At 32.9% G+C, this 26289-nt stretch overlaps 1 protein-coding gene across 4 annotated transcripts in view; it reads right to left on the reverse strand.

Moving 5' to 3' along the window:
• Dap160 (dynamin associated protein 160) overlaps window positions 1–26289 on the reverse strand; it is a 77335-nt gene that overhangs the window by 16154 nt on the left and 34892 nt on the right. For 2 of the 4 annotated variants that reach the window (XM_071599488.1, XM_071599485.1), the window contains exons 18-29: window positions 25279–25386; window positions 25074–25185; window positions 22599–22768; window positions 20381–20515; window positions 20212–20262; window positions 19367–19507; window positions 17172–17439; window positions 15783–15965; window positions 3219–3328; window positions 3004–3110; window positions 2855–2927; window positions 1265–1471 (exon numbers count right to left, since the gene is read on the reverse strand). In XM_071599488.1, coding sequence (XP_071455589.1) covers window positions 1265–1471; window positions 2855–2927; window positions 3004–3110; window positions 3219–3328; window positions 15783–15965; window positions 17172–17439; window positions 19367–19507; window positions 20212–20262; window positions 20381–20515; window positions 22599–22768; window positions 25074–25185; window positions 25279–25386 — 1665 coding nt within the window. The remainder of the gene's footprint in view (window positions 1–1264; window positions 1472–2854; window positions 2928–3003; window positions 3111–3218; window positions 3329–15782; window positions 15966–17171; window positions 17440–19366; window positions 19508–20211; window positions 20263–20380; window positions 20516–22598; window positions 22769–25073; window positions 25186–25278; window positions 25387–26289) is intronic. The other 2 variants (XM_071599486.1, XM_071599489.1) reach the window with 2 other exon arrangements.

Raw genomic sequence — 26289 nt, forward strand, 5'->3', positions numbered from 1 at the left:
GATCTGGGTTCGAGTCCCAGTCAAGGCGAATGATTTTTACGCTCTGAAATTGTTGCATTAAAATGCACATTAGCGGATGACTCCGTTAAAAGTTACTGTTGCGGCATCTCCCGCAGTTTCTTTGGAATTTTACTACACTGCTGGTACTATTTTTATAAGTGGATTTAGCCAATATTTACTATAGCAGTTTTTTCAATTAATATTTTTAGTCGAATTAAAAAATAATTTACATGATCTTGAAACGGTAAGACCTTTTTAATATCCTATACACTTCAAAATTAATTCAAAATCATAGTTTATCACACCAAATATAGGCTTTTTGCTTCCCTCCAAACTATTCTATTCCCTGTCAATAAATATCTTCATTTCTTTTGAGTTCCTTGCTTTGACAACATCTATTACCTGACAGTCATAATTTGTCCAAAGACTTTTTCTGTTTTCCTCCCTAATATGTTTCCTTCAATTATTGTCTCAGTAAACTATCATACTTCAATATGTGCCTGATTTATTTCTCCACTTTTTCTTACTAGTGTCTTCCATCTTTCTTCCACAATTTTCAAAGTAAATAGCCATAAAATTATTAATGTTACTCCCATTTAAATACCAATTTATTTTCATCATTCTTCTGCATCATCGCATAGCTATCAATTTTACCATTTTCTCTGCTATTCCATAAGCCGTGTCTTTGAATGTGAATTAACAAAATGGTTTACAGTATTGAGTATTTTAGGAGGGCACTTAATGCTGTGTTAGGATGGGCTTAGGGCCAATCTAGGCCAATCAACAATCTACCTAAACCAGTAGACTACAATAAAAAAATTGACTTTTCATGCACTTGGACCAAAAATATGACCATTGCTATTTCCATAATGTGACAAGCATAAACATGAGCATAAAAGCAAAATCAGTTAAAAAAGGAATTAATATAGATATACAGCAGCTTTGTGTCTTCGCTAGCATTACTGCTATAAATAATCCTTGGGTGAGGGTTCATTACATAATTTTATTATTCCAGAATCATTTTAATTGAATGCTGTAGTTTAATTACTAAATGGGCAATAATATGAAGACAGTGGAAATCCAAAATCTAGAAAGCTCTGAATGAACCAAGTTAGGTTGCAATAAAAGAATCGTTTCATCAAAAATTTCAAGTAAACCAAACTTTCACTATGAGATTAAAATTAATAATAAAAGCCACCATTTACTGTTGCTTTTAAATTCAGTCGGTGGTGAAACTGGAAAAAAAAATAACTCTTATATCTACCTTTCGAATTAACAGGGGATATTTGGTTATCCTCTGCATTGGCTTGATAAGAAATGAAGAAAGTGGCATTCCTTTTGTCCGTGGATCCCCTTGACATTTCTTTGTCAATGTTTTAAAGTCACCGGATTCTTCAGTCAATTTCTGAAGATACGCAGCAGCACTCAACTGACAACTACAGAAACGAATGTAGACAGTCATTCGAGGCAGCTGAAAAGAGAAGGAAGAGGTAGTTAATACAAGGACACATAATAATACGACATCAAACGAAAGCCTTTTGCACTCAATGTGCATTCTGGTCTTGCAATTGGTCAAAATGTATACATGAATAGAGTTTTAAGACGAAAAAGAACAATTGATATGCAGGGAGATGATGTATTTGCGTCTCCAGCATAATATGGCTCATTTACATTAGCGCTAGAAGGAAATTTGAACAAAGAGAGCTGGTCTTTGGGTTACACAAACATATTGATTGATAAAAGAATGTTACATAACATGTGACAGGATGAAACCTCACACATACACAAAGCAACATGGTCAATTGTAAATGATTCTAAGCTTATGGCAACATATGACCAACAACTTTGGGACAGAGGGATCCATTTTCTCAACCATACCAGTATTGAGCAAATGACTTATTCCATTTTGATAATACAAATCAGTTATGCATGTACAATAAATATCTGGCTGTCTACGACCTGGATTTTTGTTGTAAGAATTGAATAGGCATTCAATTGCCTTAAAGTGCAAACTACACATGACCTTCACTGAATGCATAGATAATCCTGTTATTTTTGGCAATTTTAAGAATGCCCATGTCTCCATATCGTGAGATTGATGCAAAAAAATGAGCTAAATCGAACAGCAAAAAAATCGAGAGGTTACCATAGCTTTTCTTATAGACCATAACTATACTAAACAGAAAAACAATTTCCAAGAAAAGTCAATTTTTTTTTCATAATTTTAATGAACTTTTAGGAAAAATTTGCAAAAATATACCTCGTATAAGCAGTATACTGACACATCAGAAGAAATGGGGAGTGAGATAAGTGGTATTCATGAAATAAAGCCAATTAAAAAATGTGATAAAGGAAACAAATATACAAGGAAGTATTATAACAATGTTGGTTCCCTTCGGTACTACCTAACAATGACCAACAGGTAGGAATGTATGAGAATTTGCAAATTAGATCATGAGAAAAATATTAGTCATTAATGTGGCACAGTCCTTCCATGTTATCAATCAATCACATTTAACATCATTACAATAATATAGCGTCTATATCCATTAGAGGAAAGACAGGCAGAGGGGTAAGAGAGGGAAGTCCATTTCACCCCATGCAGTCCAAGGACTGCATGGGGTGAAGGAGGATGTATGTGGATTTTAAGATGGGCTTATTGTAGTGTCGGATGTCCTGTTAGGAGAAGCAAGGAAATATATCATTGTACTGTTGTATGGTCTGCGTCTATCTAAATCCTACATTATCCAGTAGAACACCAATAATAATTATATCCAACTGGAGGGCTGAATTATCAGTGTTCATATTGATTGGTTAAACCAAGACCATCTGGCTACGCCAATGGCATACTCACATTTTCACACAGGATGTCTCCTATCATTCTAATCACGCCACTGGCACTCATTTCCCTGCGTACCCTCAATGCCCTAAAAATGAGAAACAATGTTCAATAAAAAATTCAAATTCGATGTTGATCCACAAACTGAATCAAATTATACTTGCCGAAGAAACATGTAATTGCAAACAATTATTTCCCTCCAATTGACGAATATTTTTTGTACTTCTTCAGGAGTAATAATCCCACTTTCAAGGAGAGGTTTTTCAAAGGCCTGAAAAATGAAACATGTACAATGAGGTAGTTTCTTTCAATGGAAATCATGTCATTGAATGATAATAGACATATGCATGATATGATGAATAATGGTGATGAAACTTACATCATGAACAACAGACATATCATCAATATAAGCTTGTTCTGTGTTGATCAACTCATAAATATAGCCTTGTCGCTTTTTTTCTGCTGATGTCAATTTAAATGGTTGTTGCACTGCAGGCATTATTATGTAAAGTGAATCGAAAAGAACATTTAAGTGTTGCAAACTTATAATGCATACAATTCTAAAAAAAATATACTTACTATAATATGCAACATAAAATTCACATTAATTAGAAATTCATAAAGTTTATGTATGCTGCAAAATTATTACATCCAGATTAAGAAGTAACACAAGTAAATACCAGAAGGAAAACAAAATTTTTCAACTACTAATTTACAATCCAATTTGCAGATAAATAAATAAAATTAAAAAAATCAATGCAGCTTGATTTTTATGTGAACACACTTAGGAAAAACTATCAAAAACTAAAATTTAATAAGTGATTTTTCAAGTCATCATCTGCATTAAGGAAAAATAACCTCTTAAATCTTAAATTGACATTAATTTAGTGACATTCCTTACCCGAAAGGGTGAAAGCAATGAAAGCAAATGGCTTAGAAGACAATGCATCAAAAGGGCCATTACTGTTTGAAGATGGACTCTCTGGGAGTAGGGGAGGGAGGGGGAAATGGCAAAAATGCATCACAGAGTTTGGATGATAACACTCATCGATGACAGGATATTAAAATTGCATCATGCCAACATGATGGAGAAAATTCTTGGGAAGAGAAGCAGATAATGCTCTACTGTGAAATCACATTGAAAGATGGTGGGAAATGAATCACATGGAAATTTAAAAGAAGCTGATTTTAGGATTTCCCTCATAAACTACACCACTTTATTGTAACATTTTCAAGAATCACTGTAACAGGACTATAACAACTCAAGTAACCAAGGAGTACACAAGGATTACATGAAACCAAAGTCTCCTAGCTGACAGTTTGATTCTGTGAGAGCAAAAGGCAATTTTGGAAGTTTCTTATGGCATAAAAGACTGTTTCGTTGTTCAGTGGTAAGCTGACAGTCAATCAAACAAGTCAATTAACTTTTTTTAAGTAAAGCACTTATCTGATATGTATGATATTTTCTACCAAATTATTGATATCAACTCATCTGTAAATAAGTGTTCTACATAGAATTTGCTTAAAAATCTTATATTCACAATTTTATGCTGATAAAATAATATACATTTTCATGTTTGAACTCAAATTCTGGATATAATGCATAATTACATAGAATAAAGCAACTTTCCACAAGATTGGAATTTATATTTTGGCATACAAATATTCACACTTGCTATTTTTTTATAGGATTCCAAAATAACATCCCTTCTGATTTTCACAATCATGACACATAACAGTCACACTAATAGTCAATAAACAATGCTAACACCAGTTGAATTTGCTATTTTGTTTACACTGGAAATATTTTAAAATTATAATAGGAAGACAATGTGCCTTCAGTTCAATCGCAACTTTAATAATGACTAATCTACCTCCATTTCATGGCAGCTAATTACCGCTATATGCCTTGATAAGGGGAAAAGTAAAAAATAGACATTAAATATTTTAATTAAAAAATGCATGGAACTTAAATTGAAATCTAAATGCATCAAAATCCTACGAGACTGCTGGGAGAAAAATATTGAAACAGGTATCTTCCAACTCTCTGCAAGATAAGTACCCTTTACAATAAAAAAATATATTCTCCAATAAATGACTCCCATCAAAGAGTTTTGTTATGGTTTATTGCATAAACAATTTTAAAATGATTTACTACATAAAATTAAGGAATGTATTTGCTTGATTCATACTTTAAAGATAATGTTACCTTATATAATTTTCAAAACTGTACCCTTCTCCCTGTTAAAATGATCAATGATATTATTTTATGAAGCAGTGGTTTGTGGCAATAAATTTTTAACAAAGGTCTGGTATAACATCATTAAAGCAATCTACAGGTTAGTGAAAATGCTACCAAAAAATAAGGAGCCTGGTCTTCACGACATGACATATTAAGAGCACTTGGCTGTTTTTAATGATGTTATTCCCAAATTTCACCAAGGGAATATTGAGATGAACACAAAAAGAGTTTTTAAAAATAAATTAGACGAGATATGCATCCCTAACTTCATACATGATGAGCCTAAGCATTTTAGAGGCAGCAGACAAAAAAATGCCATAAAGGGACATGATATACCATGCAATATTAAGAAACTAGCTAGGCATTATCTTACTTTTTCAAACACATCAAATAATTTCGCACATTTAAAACTCACATCAACTAAGGTTACCAATATTGATACATGAAATACAAGTTTGTCCATTTAAAAACATTAACTATGAACAAACAGCATAACTCCAGAACATTTATTTTACTTGCAATAAACATCAAACAAACTTTCCACAATGGTAACTACAAATGGATATAAACCTCAAACCAAATCATGCACCAATAAGAAAACAAAATTAAAGGGTACTGCCAAGTAACTCACACTTAAAACTTTTTATATCAGGAAAGGATATTAACTGACGGGAGCTCTTCCATGTTTACTGCACCTTTAATGGATCCTCTTGATACAGGTACTCACAAAATTTGTAAAATTTATGAGATATAGTAGGTTCTGAATCATAATTACTACCAAGACTCTTTAAAATGTGTTGATTTATATATCACTTAAGTATACTGCCTCATCTCTTCAGAAACTCACTAGGAAAGCATCGACAGTAAAATTAAAATCATGTGTGCATTGATTTAATATGGTGGCTAGAGATCTTCAATAAGTTGGCTGTTAACTGGTTGCACAGACTAATCATAAGATCAAAATTACTCTGAAAATCTTTTATTGATGTGACAACCTAAAACATATTGTCAAATCGCCAATGCCACTACATAAAATATACTTCCAGTTGAGACATTTGATTACAATTATAAAATTAGGCATTTAATTTATTCTGGTTTACTAAATATGATTACAAATTTTCAGGCAAGTAATAGCCATTTGCTATGAAAACATTTAAGGAAACATATTCAATTTTATTTCTGCATGCAACTAATCCTTCAATTATAGATGGAAATACTTTTGACTACTTCTTCATTCTTTCATACAATATCCTTTAGACTCGAGTGATTTAAAAAGTTCTGAAATGAAATTTAGAGAGAAAGAACATTTAACAACAAATTTGTCCAAAATATGCTAATTTGGCATAGTATGTTGTACACTGCTTCACAAATATCCATCATATTAAATAATTCAAATGAATACGGGTAATAGATATACGACTAAAAGTACATCACTGCCTTAATTTATCATCAAAAATTTTAGAAATAGTTTAAATTCATGATTGCTAAAAATGGACAAGGATTTCTGTACCTTGCTATTTTAGGCTAAGGCCAGCTTCCAAGCTATGGTTATTGGAAAAAACCACCTTAACCTACTAGTTGAACTAACTCAGGTGTTACTGATTGATTGATTTCTTCTTTTCAAACTATGAAAAAACATTAGTTTTCCTGCTGTTTCGTCATTAAGCTATGTGGATGTTACAAGATGATAAACTAAAATGGAAACAATCTCTGTTTCATTTTAAGTAAAGTAAGCCATATCAAGGAAATTTTGACGAATTTATTAGCATTCCATAATTTTGCTTAATGAAGATAACATGTCTTTCAATAACTTAATTGTTCCAAAGTCAAACAAAAAAAAACCTTTTTTTTCCATCTTTATTCTTTTTTTTTGTTTTTTGGGCTTGACATTTTTGCTGAAAATATTAAAATTCTGGCAGAAGATTAAAACGTCCCTAGTTGAAACTGCCTTGCATATTTTTGAAAAGTTTTTAATGAAATAACAAAATGTCCCATAACCTTCATGTAAGTACTTTTATAATGTTTAAAATGCAAAAATAAAGAGCTATTATGAATATTCAGAAAAATTTAACATGGCTGTTCATACTCCTTAAATAAAGAATATAAAGTGAATGCAAGCTTAAATAGATATTTAAAAAGCTATACAAGAAATTTATACGACGAAAACAATATTAGCCTCTCCCCTCACTTCCCATACACAAAAACTACTGGCAATACAATATATTAAAGTTTTCACCAATCTTTCCTTTACCTTTACTCTGGAGCCCTGGGGCATGAAGGATGTGAATCTAAACATCACACACACACATTATTACTCACATTTGGAGGTTTAAATAATCTGTCACTGTTCTTAGAATTATCCGAGATGAAACTATAACGTGATTCCTGGCGCTAACCTGCAGTGGATTTAAGCTATGAGCGATAGAAGAAAACTCATAAACAGAAAACAATAGCAAAACATGCTAGATACGATGCATGATCTCACCTAAGGTCATCAATTCTTATCTGTCCATCTTTTTAATCTGGAGAGGTATATTTTTCAAAAATTCTTATTACTTACAGAATAGCTGTCTATGTTGAAAGAGAGTACATATCTCCATAGTAATAATCCTTAAGGTATGTTTCCACAAATGAGTGTAGAAATCACTCTGAACAAGGCTTTTGCAGTATGTGAAATTATCACATTAATAGGGAAGAGAAGCCAATTCCTTTTACTGGGTCTACATAAAGTTAACCACCTAGTACTGGTAACCAAAGAATTGCATTATTTGCATTTAAGGATGTACTTGACCAAAGGCAACACTTAAGAATCAGAATGTGGGATGCTCTGGTAACTGAATTCTCATTACAATTCAAAGCTCCCTCCTCCTGTTATTCCTGCAGAGGATTTAATTGATACTAAAATTCTTATTATTTTCCAGAAAAGTATTTTTGGATTTATTCCGACAATTCCCTTTCCTCCGCCACCAACCCCAGCATTTCCATGTTTGTTTCCCTTCTCTTCCATTTTTAACTTTCCATTTTTAATGAAATACATGTACTCTATTGAAATTGTGGCAAGTGTTTAGGGGGCGGAAGAGATTCAAATATTTGTCAAAAAATAAAAAAGACAATTATTTATCAATCTATCTCCTAAATTTTGTGAAAATTTTCATTTTTTAAATATTAGAATTTCACGACAAGAATGTGAGAATATAGTATACACCTTTTGACATGCTTCACTCAGCCTCTTGAAAAACTTATTATTTTTAGAGTCTTGGGTGTGTATATAAAACGAATAGGAAATTATTCAGAAATCCATCTGAACATATCTTCCATTCTTGGCATTGGTTCTGTGGAATTCAATGAATTATATTATTAGGTCAAGGAAAAATACACCTGTACTTAAATACAATAAACCTAACAACTTTTACATGAAAAATATATCACTGAGTTTGGATGGACACCAATGCATATGTACATGGGGTAGAGCAACAGTGCTGAGTTTCCTAAATCTCAAAATTTGTAATAATAATATACACTCGAATATATTTAGTAATTGTATTAAACAAAAGATTTGCACATTCATGGAACATTTTATCTTAGTTTTCAACAATAATTCACACATCCTCTTTTTTAGATTTTCTGGAGTGAATATATACACAAATATATATGCATTTAAAAAAACAAGAGAGCTACCTAAATTCAAGTCCTGAAATCATTGGATAATAAAAAGAAGAAATAAATTCAACAGTTTATTCTGAAAACTTCATTCTAGCTTTCATACTTTTGCTATCACTATGCAAATTAACAAAAATTGCCCATTTACATGTGTACTATACATATATCCATGTAGATCAATTGATTTTTACACAAACATATCATTTTGATGTGCAATATCTCAGTTAATTTGTATACACCTTAGACAAAGGACGAAGAGATATTCATCCGTCTGGTGTATATTTAAATGTGATCAAGTTTTTTGGGATACAAAGATTGTATCTCCTGATGTTCATAATTAATCCCAATTATCATTTCATATTTTCATATTATACAGGAATGGTAACCAGTTATGTTACATGTTTAACAATTACATTCACAAGCTTAAATTACCAATATCATTTATCTATGGGTGTAAATGCCTCTAACATTAGAGTATTATTGGACCAAAAATATCATTTAACACAAACCAAATATTAACTAAGTTTAGAGGCTATATTGCGATACACATGATAAATAATATAACAGACATTAAATCTCCATGATAACAAAATACCTTGTACATAGAAAGGACAATAAACATTAACATTTATAAATTTGTTTCAAGTTAAATAACAATTTTGATTAAAGACATTAGTTGTAAAGATACATGTATAGATATTCACTATTCTTAATAAAAATTTTATAATGCATAATACTATGATTCATTATTGCCAAAATGTCCTTACTATAAAAAAAAACCTGACAAGATATTACTTTAATAATACCTCATCACATTTTTTTTCTTCATATTCAAAGTTTACAGAAATTTCAACTGAAAAGCTGGCGAGATTAACTCTTAAATTGAGTTACTGTTTGTATTTTGGCAATTTGTGATTTCTTGTAATGAATAAATAAGCCATTTCATATCCGAGGTTCATGGGGAACTAACTGATCAACCAACAAGTAGTTACAGCTAGTTTTCCAACCATTACTGAACAAAAAAATTTAATGGCTATATATGCTTTGAGATTTTTTTTCCATTAAAATAATAGCACCAAGGTACAAAAAATGTATGCTGAATGAACATTTGCTGCATATATAAATATATTATGATCATAATATCATTTTTATGGCTGATATTAGTTGAAATAAACAAGTATTTATCAATGTATAACAAAAATTTGAAGCGCATATGAACATTTTTTTCAAAACTAAAAAAAATGCAGTGAGCAAATTTAAGTGCTCATTTTTTTCACAGGCACGTCTACAAAATGGTGAGTAGTAGCAAATTAGTACGTAAAAGAAGAACGATTGATTGTTGGCCATCTGAAGACAATGCCTTCAATGAGAGCAAGCAATAATATAAGGATAAGTCAACATGGTAGTGGCAGTATATAAATAAAAAGGAGCAAATATCCTTAAATTAATTTCTTATAAAAAAATAAAATGTGTTGGATCTTAATTGAGGTAAACATTTGGGGGTAAATAATATATAAAAAATTAAAACTAATAAAATAAAAGTACATGCTCATGTTGTCTATTACTGCAATACAGGCCCCACTACCATGCTGCTTAAGTTTTCTCATGCAGGATTTCGAATGATGAATGCATTAAAACTGCAATGCATCATTTCAATCCAATGAAAAATACTCAAAACAAAAAAAAAATAAATGAAGCAACAGAAAGTAAGAAAGCACATTACTGTCTGAAATTGTTTGCAAAGGGGGGGGTAACATTAATTAACAATAATAGCTCTATCACTGATTTGGAATTAAGAGATATGATTTCCTACACAGATTCTTCCATTTAACACCTAACACATCTACTTTTGGATGACTGTGAGATTCAGCTTTGAATGAAGGATGTAATAATGTTCTTGCCTACTCAAAACTGTATAAATAACAAAATAAATTAATTATATACACTGATTCGATAAAAACATTCCACTTGACCTGTCAATTTCAACAAATATCCTAAACTTAAATCATCTAAACAGCCTTATAGTCTGAGACTACATTTGTTGCTCCCAAATTTACAATTCAGTCATTGTGTGGCAAGTACTAGAAAAAACCTCTTTATTTTTTGTTGCTAACTTATGAACAATATTTTTGATAGCTATGTCATAAAGTGCCACAGAAGAACTTTTCAAGAGATTAGTGCGTATCCCAGATGCATGAGGAGAGGGCAGCAGCATTCATCTTAATCGAATAGGGCCTCTTTTGGTAGAGAAGTAGTAGACAGCATGAGCGATGTACGAACCAATCCTAAAATTAACAAAAGAGATCCCATCATGAGTGGTGGGGTGATGCCTTTGCATTCTTTTTTTTAACACCCTAAACAGTTTGGTACTTTAGTTCAATCTTTAAAAACTTTATTTTAAAAACTGATTATACCTTCATCATATTCAAGTCTGGCAATGACACTTTTTCATCATTCCTTCTATGGAAGAGACATTCTAATATAGGATCACTAGAAACCAAAATTTTCACTAATTGGTGAGAAAACCATTGCATTTTAGCACTCACTGAAAAAAAACAATATTTTTCAGTTGAGGATAAGAAGAAAAATTTCAATTTTATTGGCTCACTTCATGAAACTAAATGTTTTTCATCAAATTTCTGCCTGACAACACAACTTTGAGCACATTTATCTACATGAACAATAAAATTGCATGGCTAGATTTGACAGAAGGTACTCCAATTTGATACGGCAAACAACTTAACGCAGAATACAATGTTAACACCCAGCAGATTTTCCACAGTTGTGCCAGAATACTTACGAGGATAATGAAATGTGCAACCAAAGTAATTGATGTTTTAGAGTGAAGACTAAAAGCATAGCAGTGCCACCCATATTTGCCAATCAGCAGCAATTATATGAGAGTTTATACAAGGTTTCTTTCACCTCAAAATTTCACCCATGGAAATTTTCAACCATACCTTCACTGATACTTTCTTCCGTTGGCTAAAAAGAGTGAATGGGAACATATACACAATTATGGATTTTACACTAGTTAATTTTTGCAAATCCAAAGAAAGTATCATGCATCTGTTTAAGAAATACCTGTTAGGATACTACAGACATAAAAGTAAGAAAATTACAAGTAGTAGCAGTAGTAAAAAGTGTTGGGCTGAATGCAAATGGACGCTTAGGATGGAGAGATTACCAACAAATCTAAATGTGCCAGTATAATGGTTGAAACCAACTATTGAGCATTAATGAGAGTGAAGAAGTTTTCAAACAAGAAAAACTACCAAAATTCAATCATACCTGTGTACAAATGAAATTATATAACTTCATTCCATACAACTTTGTGCAAACGAATATAGCATTGATGCAAGGAAGTTTGCAACCAATGGTAAGGGATAAATAACTTTCACTTGATGTGCAGTAATGATTAATTATGGTTATGAGTTCTTGTATTTCAGGTTTAAATATACCAATGGAAGACCATGGCTCGTCATGCATTTTGCTTCAAAATGCATGGTAACAGGGCATTGAGAAAAGGAAAATAACCGCAATGCCCATGTGTTACATGCACACAAATCCAAGCACAATGATAAAGAGATGGTAGAAACAAAAATTTTTGCAAGTAACAGTGAGTGATAGAAATGCATTCAATGCATGATAGTCTTTTCCACAAAGGAAGGACTCAAGTCCACCTAACATTTAACTTGTATCTCCACCACAAACTAATATTATTTATATTAAATACCACTTCTCAATTACGAGAATTCACATTATTTGTATTTACAACATTTGAAGTGAAAATTTTTGCAACAAGTTGGAAATTTCCCAAGGAATTTGCAAATTTAATTGTTAACCGAATTAAAAGAATTTCCATGCTTTTTACCATACTTTTAAGAGTAACGTTTACATTTACCCCACTCTTGTATTTTAAGCCTTTTTCAGAACTCCTTTTAAAAGTTCTTTTATACAGCACCCTATAGTCTTTAACCGAAAGAATTCTCCCAGATGCAAAATGCAAGCAAAAGGAGGTGATGAAATGGGATTCACAATGTTAGCAGATTGGCTGGTATATTTTATTCAAGTAATCAAAAAGCTCTTTATTTATTTCCAAAATATAACACCAAAACAAGGGAGGGCCTCAAATGCTCAGGCGCTTTACATTTGAGAAAATATGGTATCAAGATAAGGTGAGCTAACTGTTACCAATTAAATATAATAATTACATGTTCAGGAACTTAAGGTGGCATGGGCTTGACATTAGAATTAAGGAGTACAAACGCTTTGGTCATTGGACTTCTGAATATCAAATTAAATTTGATTCCTCATTACTAATATTATATGATTTTAATATTACAGATGAATGATATTACTTATGTCGCTGAAAACTATTTCATGAAACACGATCATGTTGATGGTATATTGCAAGACTAGATTCACAATTACTATGTAATTGTTCGGAAAGGAAGAAATATTTATTACTTATTAAAACCTATTACCATATTACACTTTGCTACTACATATATGCCAAAAAATAGTATAAAAATGTACTAGTTGCCTTAATTATATGCCAAAAACTAGTATAAAAATGTACTATTTACCTTACTTGATTATAAAATATACTCTATAGCACCTTGGAATATCACACTTGGTAGATCACTTTATCCTTTAGCTTAGACACACATCAATAAATGCCAAGTAAATTTAAATCAAGGCAATATTTGTCTCGTCACAATTAGATTTTTGAAAATATTCAGACTATAAAAACTTCTTCTCTCCTGAGGCAAAGTGAGAAAACCTACTAATTTTTTCATAAAGATGAAAAGATAACTTATATTCTTAAATAATAGGTTGTCATCAAACAGCTAATCCTTGGTACGTTCATTTTTCAAGTGAAGAAAAAAGCATCATCCAATCTGGGCACAGTTTTTTGAACGACAAACTTTGTGAAAACTAATGTGTGTACAGAGAGCATGTTAACTTCCAACAGATAAAACTCTCTTAATAGACTATTTGGTAATATTTTCACAATAACTAGGGCTATTTGAATTGAGAGCAGAACCACGTTATGTTTTTCATACAACAGGATAATAGTACGCATGAATATTCTGGGACACTTATTAAAAAAGAACAAAGCGGCCATACTTATTTCCCTTGACCTATTTATGTGACTATTTTTGGGTAACATCCAAGGTTAATAAATTTGAAATTAAGACAGTGAGACACTGCAAAATTACAAAAATATTTCTTAATGCCATAAAATTCCTGGTGGCCCAAGAGACAAATAGGTTTTCCTTTTTTTGAACAATTTCTTTTCATTTTGTATGCATTGCTGTCCCTTCAATCCCATTAAGAGCTCCCACTTAATTCTTGACGTGCTATCTCGTGATTTGGAAATCATTGGAGTTTTACCTAAAACCCATGCTCTATGTGAAACTGTAAGTCATAACATCTGAGAGAAAAAATGGACACATTAATCCATCAGACTCTCTTTGATCCAATTGCTCATTCTATTCACCCACTAAAAAAAATATCACAGAGTAAAAATGGCTGCAAGTTGATTATATATTGGCAGTTCTTCTGCATACCTTACGTCCTGCAAACACATCAATGCTGATGGTCTATTGGCCCGCAATAATGTCAGTCATAAAATCCATTCCAATTAAAACTGGCAGATTATTTTGTTTCGAATTATGTTTTGAGAATCTGCACATTAGATTCATTTAGCTTATCCACCAGTGCCTGTCCAGTATTGCAGAGAACAGCTCCTTCAGTTTAGATAGGAAAGTGGCATACTGTCCACTTCAGAGGGTTTTTCAGGATTCTCACAAGTTTTTCTTTTCTCTCTTCATTCCAACTAAATCAACCACAAAATACACACCTTCCACAGAGCTAACAAATCAAGGACATCAACATTCCCTACACTTCAACATTTGGTGTAAATATCCTACATCAAGAACTGCACTCATATAGTGCTTGTGAAATGAGTAGACATTGACTGTCCTTTTATAAAAGTATTCGGAAGAAAACTTTAATAAGTTTCCTAAAACGTCAGTTAAAAAGGCATGAACAACAGTGTGTGACTTGCTGGGATCATATTAATCCACAAAAATAACTTACAAGGCTCAATAGCATACCAAGCATAATTATGCACCTATAAGTTTTTTGATTTAATTACTTTTGGGAGTCTGGAAAATTTTTCAAATAGATCACAATGGTATAATTTGCCTAAGTTATGGTGGGAGAGAAGAAATTAGATGGGAGAGGAGGTGTCTCTTGCTGAGACCAATGGATAATTTGCCCACTCAGATAACATGAGGCTATACAATCGACACTATGATTAAATAATTTAATGAAGTACTCATTAACTATTTTTTCCCATGCATCTGTAAAAACCAACATGGCATAAGTCACTGAACTTTTACACTAGCAATAGTCTTACATTATTATTTAAAAGATCGCTTACCCATAGTATCACCTCTGTCTTAACTATTTTAAGTTGATTTGTGAACCAACAATTATGCATTTTACCATGTTTTACTGCTTATTGCACATTAACACCGTACATGTATCAGCTGTTCCCTCGCGATCTGAGTTAATTAGAAATATCTATGGAATTTCTCAAAAATGTATCTTGTCCATTAACTCACGGATAACCAGGATTGATGTACACTAAGATGACGTTGAATGAAAGTACTATATATTTTAAGGCACTGCACCAAAAACTTTTTGTCAACAAGATATGAATGTGTGAAAACTAAAAGTTCTAGGAAAAAAAGTCTTCGTACGCAAATCTGATGAGCTCTGAAACTCAAAAAAATTAGTCGAATTGACACAGCAAATCATAAAGAAAGCAATAAAATATATTTCCAATATCTAACACTATAATTGTGTTTTAATTGCTGATCACAGACTAATACAACTCTGTTCCATCAACATCTGAGCAAACATTTACCTCCCCAACTACTCCGCCTATTTCTGATTAACTCATGACTACTTCTGTTTGCTACACCAGGGCGAACGATTAGAAATAAGGATCAAATATCCACTCACAATGAGATGGCTGCGCAGACAGGGGTTCGACGTAATTGCTGGGAAAAAGTCCAGAGCGACCATCAACTTCCCCTCTCCACCATGATGATTCCTCTCTGGTCAACACAGTTATCACCTCATCCCTCTCAAAACTAAGCTCATCTTCATTCTGGGCTGTGTAAGGATAAAGTGCCACAACCCTCTCTGAAAAAGATAACAAAATTGTTTGCAATTAATGACATGCAGTGAGTTTATGATATCTCTAAAATTTAAAAAATTGCTAAGAAAAATTAGATTTGTTGTTTGGGCTACAGAGAGAAACCCACTAAAGTCTTGGGTAGAAAGGCCTAAAACAACATTCTTTGGCAGGGAAATGAAAAAAATTCTCAAGTGAAATTAAAAATGTGCTTGGGTTCACCTTGGTACTTGTAGTTGTGCCCATGCTAGACATCTCACACACTAGGGCAACTGTTGAAAATTAGCAATTAACATTCAATGGAATAAAAATGTACCACCAATCAATGCCAATATCTATCTTGTTTCTGTCACCGACTCCCTCCTTGCAAAAGCTTCTTTGTGTTAGGCAAAGGAGCACTGATAACAAGGACCTCAAGGAAGGATGCCGAGAAAACATAAAGTGAAAATTGATCTGAAGCCCCACGAAAGAGAATACTCATTAAACATCCAGTGCCCTCATTCTAAAACCCCAGCACTGGGATTTTCTTAAGTTAGTTTTTTTTCAAATTTTCCTAGATCCCCAAAATGTAAGTGATTAGGTTAAACCATCTTATTTTATTGTGATATAATTTTGTTTTTGTAGTGTTGGAATATTCATATAAAAAATCTAAAACCCTGTAAAAATCTAAAATTACTACTGTAAGTGTATTATTTACCACCATTGCACCACATTAAGGGTGACCACTTGTTTCCTCGATTTCCCTTCTTGACTTTTCCACCATTAAGAATGCAATCCTTTTATCCAATCGTTTTAAATCTGATTAGCTATTTTACTCTGGATTGCATTGGATTGCTTTTGCATCATAATGTTATCAAATAAGTTGGTCATGCTATAGTTATGACTTTTGCCAAGGCCTGCGAGTTTGGTGGTCTAGAGGAAACATTAAATGACCTAAGAACTAAAATTTACATAATTCCCGAAGGGAATACCTGGTATCCATTTAATAAATTTTTTATTCAAATACCAATTTCCTGAGTTTTCCAAAAAAATCAACCCTTTTCCCCATTCATTCACAATATCTTGGAAGAAAGTCCCCAAATTTATCCTTACTTCCCTGACTGAGTGGCCAAAATGGCATTTCAACATTAGCAAATCACACTCTTGCTGCCTCCAACAAAAAAAAAGATATCTTTCATCATAGCACATTCTAATTCACGAGAATCTGTCATTACCAACTCCATCATCTTCCTTTGCCTGAGCTGGCTCTGGCACTGGTTCAGGCACCGGTTCTGGCTCCGGCTCTTCTTCCGGTTCTGTCATCTTCACCTCAGGAGCCGACTCTGGCATCTGCTGCTGTTGGATCACCTCTTTCTGTGGCTCAGGAGTAACAGCCACTGGACTAGGGCTGACCCCTCCCCCTGTACCTCCAATTCGACCCCCACTCAACACTTTCACGTAGGATGCAGGGAACCATCCTATCTGTCGTTTCCTTCCTTTAGCCTGGAGAGGAAATTATCATTTGGTCTAACATACAAGATTTACGTATTAAAAATTGAAATGCATCGACTGTCCCATCCCTTTAAAATTAAAGGGGATTTCATTAGTAATGAATTGAAAGTAGTGTTGTATTGCTGATAAATTTTATGGGAACAAAGAAAGCACCAATATGGAAATTAGTGATTGGGGTTCATGCCATTTTCACAAGAGAGAGCGATAGTAAGAGATAAGTTTGAAGTTTAGTAAAAATAAAAAGCTCTCCTCTTATAATGACTCTTGAGTACTTTAACATTAATCTCATTTCATTTTACGACTATATTGTGCATACATCATTTCGTTTAACTTCATTTAATTTTTAAATAGACAGCAATACAGCAATTACTCAGCCATTTATCGGCTGCTTAAGATAACATTATTTCCTTGATGACACAACATAATTTTCTGGTCAAATTCGATCGTCAGAAGGAAAAATGTTGAAATGAATACACGATTTACTTCCATCAAACCCTAAAATCACCATTTCTGCAAGTGCTCTAGTATTTTAGTTTTAATTCGCTCTGACCCTAGAAAACAGGGATTGTGGCTCACACATTGACGCATTATTATGTACAGGAGTTTATAAATCAATTAAGCAAAATAATCAAACAATTTGGCCTAATTCTTTTCACATGTATGCAGTTTCTCATTAAATTCTTCCCCGGTGGGTGACAAAAAAATATAGGTCCACTCAGAATACACAAATCCAGCCTACACTTATACCTCTCTGGAAGAGAGATGTAAGCAACAGATCATTTTTCATCATATATTCACTAAAAGTAAGTCTACTGGTAAAAATGGATGCACCAGGGACACAATATAATACTTATATAATATAATCTACATAAAATATGAAAAGCAGGCCATGTGCATGACTACATTCATCTCCTACTCCTGCCTTCTCAGAGGGAAACTCACACAGATGGACATACTGACATTTGGAGATAGCAGCAGTAACCATTTCATAAGAGAACAACTCTGAACAAGAAAAAACCCTGGACTTCGCATCCTTGAAAATGGGAATTAATACTTTATTTAAAAAATACTCTAGGATATTCCATGACAACTTAAAAAGTTATTTCTCTCAACATATCTCTTTCTTTCAGGGTTAACCCATATTTTTAGGCAGTTAACCGAAAGTTTGACAAAACAATTACACACTACAAATTAATGATGCATATCTTCTGCTAAAAAAAACCCAGCATATTGTATGCAGTCATAAATAAAAAATAACTGCTTTTGGAACTGCTAAGATACTAGGAATTTATATTGATGCAAAACTTAACTGAGAGACCCACATCAGTCAGATCTGTAATAAACTGGGTAAAGCTGTTTATATGTTAAGAAAGCTCAACTTTCTCATTTCAAATGAGTATCGTTTAACACTTTACCATGCCTTATTTCAATGTCATTTGAATCATGGTGTTGAGTTATGGGGCCATTCCCCACATGTTAAACAAATTTTGCTACTACAAAAGAGAGTAATTTGCTCTCTTCCTAATATACCACCACGTGATTCCTGCAAACCTTTTTTCATTAGGTATGGATTCATGATATCAATATGTGATTTTGGCAACAGTGATGATGAATGTCTGGGATTTTGCAGGGAATAAACATTTATACAGTTGCTAACTTGTTACTGTAAAAATTCCATCTTCTTTGTCAAAAGCATTAGCATTAAAATACTTTGATCCATTTCTAATTTTATTTTTCATCTGAATTATTTTTGTAAATTCATACTTGAAAAATCACGGTGCATCTTATGCACAGGGAATATGGTACTTTTTACAAAAATACAATTTTCTTGGGGGAGGAGAAGGTCCAGCTTCCATTTAAGTAGATATGATATCCTGCTAGCAACACAGACACACATTAAACTGAAACAAAAACTCACTTGCAATTCTCCCTCCCACCATCCAGTTGCTGTCTTCTTGCGTATCATAATAAGCTGACCCCTCTGAAGGTTCAATTGCTCTGCACTAGTGGCTTGGTAGGGTGCTATCACAGTTGCCACTTCAGGTTTCTTCCCTTTACCCTGTAAAGCAACTTATATCAATGTCCTCAGAAGATCAAGGGCAGACCAAAAAAGAGCGGGTTAAAGTTCCATGCTTGAGGAGGTAGAGCAGAAAACAAAGATGCTAATAAACAAAGAGAGTTAAGAGAACATAGGTCAAACTATCAATCCTTTGATGCACATTTTCACAGCTCATACTCTAGAGAAAAAAAAGTAATGTTTTGGCTCACAGCAATTCAGTTTTGTTAAACTATTCAACAGCAGTTTCACCATTCTATTCTGCATGCCTTTTTTGACTCAAATGGTTAATGATCATTGCATCACTTCTGACCATTCAATTATTCACTCTAAAAAAGGGACATTTGGGAAATTATTAATTTAACTCATAAAAGCATATTCTTTTCAGCTTCTCAGAAGCCTCATCCACTTCTGGACATGCATTAAAACCAATCTTTTCCATGTTCCTTGACTTTGTTTTTACTTTTCAATAGCTTAATTGATTATTCAACTTTATTTTTAAAAAATTAATCTTGTGCTTGAGGCATTTTATTTTGTGGCTATCCCAATCTTGGGAAACCCACAGGATATCACTGCAAAACTGTCACAGGCAGGTCAACAAAAACATATCGCAAAAAAAAAACAAAATCATTTTCATTTCATTATTTCACAGGCCAAACTATTTACAAGAGAGAGGTTTGGGACATGCATCTCTATTGGTCAAGTACCTGAACAATAGTTTTAGTAGCAGATTCAGGAGTCCCCGTTGTCTTTACCGGCTTTGCAGAAGCATTATTTGAATAAAGAGTAGATTAGAAATGTTAGTTGTCTCATAGATAAGCAGGATAATTGAGATTTTTTTTCTTTTTAATAGCCAAGCACCCATTATTCCCTCACCTCTGGTTCAGCGGGAGCAGCAGCAGCTGCAGCAGGAGTGGGAGTTTTAGTCGCCACTTCTTTTTCAGGCTGAACTTTGTTAGTGGTGGTAATGGTGGTAGTGGTGGTATTGGTAGCGGATTTGATGGTCTGATGCTGCAATAGATAATGATTTATTAAAGGTGTGCAAGGGTTAGTTTGCAAGTGCTGCCAAATGAGCCAAGCCAAGTAGTGGAGTATAATTATATCCCTAACTGTTTGGTACAAATCTAAATGGAAATTTGACACTTTAGTCAATGGGTAAGAAATCGAGAGACAGTGATTCATCAGCAAACCTCAGATTAGTTTATGGTAGAAATACTATGACCAATAAAACCAGTCATCAAGACCAAGGAAAGGTTTAGCCCACGAGCACAAAATCACCATCTCTTCAAAGCTGGGTAAAGTTCAAAAAGATTAATTTAGACCATGCAGATGTAAACATTAATTCATTCAAGGTACTCTACCTATTTCTACGTATGTTTTGGACAGTATCTAACAGCCATTTACTTCTACGTATTGTGACTGGTTCCTATTTCCTTGCCTTAAATCAATTCTTTCTTCGTTTATTTTTTATTGTTGTGCTGCCAAAAATGCCCACCCTCTATCCTGTTCAATCAACATTCCATTACCCTTCAATATTCCATCCATCCACTCCCTCGGGCCTTTTTTGTATTTCTCCCATCAACTTCCTCTCTTTACCCACTCAATTTAAAACCTCAAATGTTTGTTTTCCTAACTGTACAACATATGTTTTCTGCAAATGTAAACAAGTACATATTTTTCTTAGTGCAGTAGAGAAATATGGTACGTTATCTCAAACTTATGATCAGCAAAGGACTTCCAAGGGAACACAAGAACCTCAATTTTCTACCCCCTGCTTTAACTCATCTATTGTTTAGTTCAGACTGAAAATCTTATGTGAATTACTTTCAATAATATTTACTCAATTTTATCCATACTACTCATTTCTAATGTCTTTTCCCATTAACCCCAACATTTTGAATTCAGACAGCCAGTACTCCAGTATTTGATTGATTTTACATTTTTCACCACCCTCTAAGAAGTTTTTCATAGTGATTGAAGTTATCTCCTTTTAACTAATGAAGAGGTTATCGAGCAGTAGAAATATGGCCTAACAAGGCTTAAGCTGTGTGGCCAAGTCATAACAGTACAGCAATTACAGAGGACATAAATTACACAAAATATTTGTAACCATGAAAATCAGTCAACATCTCTGCTGACGATAAATTTTCCCTACCATTGAAACAAGAACAAAACCAATAGAGTAATTCAAGATGATGCATCACTATTGCAGCTTTGCATCATCATTAGAAGTCTGATGGCGATGCATTATTATGATGTGCAATGGTGATGTTGAAAATGTATTATTACCCCCATCATAAAATGGTCGGGAGAGATAATGCCAATAAAATTAGAGAGAGCAAGTGTAAAACTGATAGATTTAAGATGTCATTTATTCCACGAATGATAACGGAACAGAATAAAATTGTCCGACCACGGTAGGGTCATATTCGGGTCAAAATTAGTCTGGTGTGCATTCACCCCCTGCCACACACCCTAGCAGTGGCTTACAAGGTACTAAAATAAATTAATAAAAATGTACCAGATTTTTCCAATGAACATGCTGTTCTCTTTCCCAGTTTCTCTCCCGATCGTATGACTTTTTTCAAATAACCTGGTAGTTTTTCCCTAATTTTTCTAAGAAGTTGAATAATTCGTCCAGATTTTCCAAGGAGTGGTCACCCTAGACAATACCATCTGTTTAAATTAAATCTCAAGCTTCAGTCCCACCACATCATGCCTAAAACTATTGATTTAACAGCAAAACAGATTTTTCAATGCATATGTACACAGATGAACTTCATTTAGGAGCAAGCATTACCTTTGCTTGAATTTATGAAGTAGCCGATAAAACTATTTTTTGCCCACCATATATTCATATGGTTTCTGAGAAAGAGATGAAGTGAAAAAAAGCTGAACCCAAACCGTCAGACAAAACTGTCTCATTACCCAGTAGCAGTGCATATCAGATTTTAATTTCAAGCATTACAAGTATGCAGCCATCCCCATACCAACAGAAAAAGAAAAAAAAATAAACCAAAATAATCCATAGATTACCAATGCATTCACCCGAAATGAAATTGCTACAAAGAAAGCTGATGTTTTGCGCACTCACTTCTGTCTGAACCTTTTGAACATAATTGGAGGGGAAAATTCCTGTCCTTTCACCAATAACTCCAGTCCACCACTCCCCTTCCTTCTTAACAACACGTATCACCTCTTGCTGCAGGAAACTGAGATCACCAGGCTCAGTGGATTGATAGGGATAGAGAGCTACATAAAATTCTGCAAAGGAACAAGAAAGTCACAGAATTTACACTTTGAATACACTTTAACGATCCAGTTACAGCTATGATGGGGTGAGTGAACTTTTAATTATGCCCCATCAACTGTAATGTGGGGTTTAAGGATATCTTGAATTATGTTTAGTTAGGAGTATGGTTGGCACTACATACAGTAGTATGTAGTTCCATCCAGGGTTCATTGGAAATCTACCCTAAGCTGGTTTACTATTGCTAAAAAAAACATCAACTTGTGATTTGTTAAAACACTTACTTGATCACTTCACAAGTTGATAAAACTCTTGGAACAAAAATAATCGTTTTTTTTTTTAATTTTTAGTGAATTTTAGCCTATTCAATGTTTTTCTTAAGAAAATTCCAACTTGGTAATTTTCAAGCATTATTTCATGTCTACCAACTTCACAACATGCCTACATGTTTGAATGTCCAAAGTCATAATTATTTTTTTTAATCAAATAATTTATTAACCATTTACCATGTGACACAAAAGATGCGCTTTTAGGCATCATTCTGGTCATATTATGAATTAAATGCGGCTAAAAATTTTTCAGCAACAGAAAGATTTCTACAAGCATAAATGATAATAATATGCTCTTTGGATTGAGACATAATCTATTCTAAGTATACAATGAGACTCAAAGCATTTATTTTGTCATATATTTGTACATATTACATAATATATACAAAGAAATAAATTCATTATAATAATGTAAACTAAGTACATAAAATAATTTACCAATGATTCTGATGAGAACGTAAATGTACATATCAGCCATTATATACTTGTCAAATATTAAATTTTAAATCGCAAGTGAAGTACCAGTGGAAATATTATAATAAATTTATATGCTGTCTAGGCATACTTCAATTTTGCATCAGCCTGCAGTACTGTTATAGCATAATATGTTTTCAGAATTCCTTGAAGTATCTCATTTCATTCTGTGTTACTTTGCCATCTTCTAGATTATAGTGAGCATCAATTAGTGACAAATAAAACATTTTACAGAGTAACCTCAAAAATATTTACAGAGAATCTAAATCCTTAACTGCATTCAATTAACCAAGGTTTAATTCTCTCTCAACTACCTTGTTACAACCGCTAATCAGGTTAACACTACAAGCATAAATTTATAAAATAGTACTACATAGCTTCCAAATGAAAATACTAACAAATAGTATTTGCCAATTGGAATTACATATATATATATATATATATATATATATATATATATATATATATATATATATATAAAATATATATATATAATATATATATATATATATGTATATATGTATATGTATATATATATATATATATATATATATATATATATATATATATATATATATATTTATATATATATATATATATTTATATATATATATATATTTATATATATATATATATATATTTATATATATATATATATATTTATATATATATATATATTTATATATATATATATATTTATATATATATAGTTAATTATTGAGCATCAATATAAGAGAAGATGTCTGATTATAAAATTTTGATTTATAATGTTCCGTGTTTACACAACCTTTCAAAATGAATCAAACAACAGGTACTAAGGAATGTATCATGCCTGGAGAACTTTTTGGAGGGACAACAATGCTATACGTAATCAAAGGGCAGTAAAGAATAGGCTCTAAACTTTTGATCAAAAATCTTATGTTCTGATTTTCATAAAAGTTCTAAGGTGAAAAGATAACTCTTAAAAGATTTCAAAATCAAAGTGAAAAATCATTGTACAGTGAATTAACTATTTACATTTCTTTACTGCTCAGGTGTCAGCAAATGTCTCCAAAATCGTAAAAATCATTCGCCTTTACCAGGTTTCAAACCTGGATTCCTTGATGTTGAGCCTGAGTTGATGGTGATTGAGCCTGTTAAGCTATCGGGGCTTCCTCTAACAATCCGAGAATTAGGGGGCTTAAAAAGAACAAGATAGATTCAGATATCAAGGGATCTGGGTTCGAATCCCAATCAAGGCAAATGATTGTTGCACACTTAAATAGTTGCCTTAATTTCCCTTGTTTTTCTGGTTGTTTACAGCATATTATTTCCTCAGATGAATTAAAATAGCTTCAGAATTCGTTCCATAATTTGGGTGAAATGAACAACTGCCTGTTTTAACTTGAGCAAGATAAAATTCAAAGAATATTTCACAAACCATTCAGGAAAATACATTAATATCCAAGCAAGAGAAAAAAATGGCACAATACAAAGTGAAAATTACAAATAACATCCAAGTAAATGTGTAACATACCTTCACTGAGCTGAGGAGTAATCATTGTGTGAGCTGGAGCAGGACAAACCTTGACTGCATTGGTTGGAAACCAACCAGCTATACCATTCAATTCCCCATAGGACATTTTTTCCTGTAAAAAAAATCACCAGTACAAATTATTTTGAATGATTTCCTCATAAATAAACTATAATGGCAATAGTGCAAAATTAAAATTCTACTGCACCTGCTTCTCCTTGAGGTCAATGATGTCCCCTTTGTTGAATGACAGATGAGTTGGTTTGGTTCCTTGCCAAGGATACAGTGCCTCTGCTTGTGTATCAACTATTTCTCCCTATGAGGAAACAAATATTGTATCACACGCTCTTGATATTAAGCACATAACACAATAGGCATTTTCTTAAGTCACAAGACAAACATTTATTAAGATAAAAATCAATATGCCAAGATATGCGATAAAATAAAAACCTACAGGTTATACCAAAATATGGAAAAACAGGTCATTGACAGTCGGTACTTTGATATCTTCACATCCCTCCCCTTTTCCTTTGCACTAGAAATTATGTGATACATGAACCTATGCAAACCACACTTTTGGGTCAATAATCTTCACATTTACGTACACTTGATTCAATAAATACAGCTAAGCTACCCAGTGAGGGTGGCCATTTTTCATCAATTCAAAAAGTTCTCTCGGGTTTCCCACCGGTTCAGGTTGCAGTACACCGACGTTTCGAAGGCTGACTCTGCCATCGTCTTCAGGTTGAAGTGTTAACAGGGTGAACGGGAAAACCTGAGATCCTTCATTTTTCATCAAATTTGACATGGAACTGCCTATGCAAAGAACAGTGACTGTGATGTGCAAAAGAATTATTCAAGGATATGGTAGTAGGGAGGATATTGGTGTGCATGATCGAGTTTTCTTCCCTTACCTAAAACCAGGTCTTTCTTGTAAGTGCCCAACTGAGAGTCAAATGTAGTTAAAGGGTATGCATCCAAGCATGTATGTGTGGGAATGTTGTATGTATGAATTACACCCCAAGTAACATCTAGCAGAAAGAATTTTAAGGCTTTTCTCCAACACTGTCATCACACCAATAATAAGTAGTATACATATGACCCACAAAGCTAATTTCTATATTAAAAAGGCCTTTATAATCATAAGCAGGAGAAGGAGTTTATGTATCTCAGAAGTATTTGGAACAAGACAGTCAAAGTTGTACGGACATTAGAAGAA

Source organism: Hetaerina americana, unplaced genomic scaffold (genome assembly GCF_022747635.1).
Source record: "Hetaerina americana unplaced genomic scaffold, ioHetAmer1.1.p SCAF_11, whole genome shotgun sequence".
NCBI classification, from domain to species: Eukaryota; Metazoa; Arthropoda; class Insecta; order Odonata; family Calopterygidae; genus Hetaerina; species Hetaerina americana.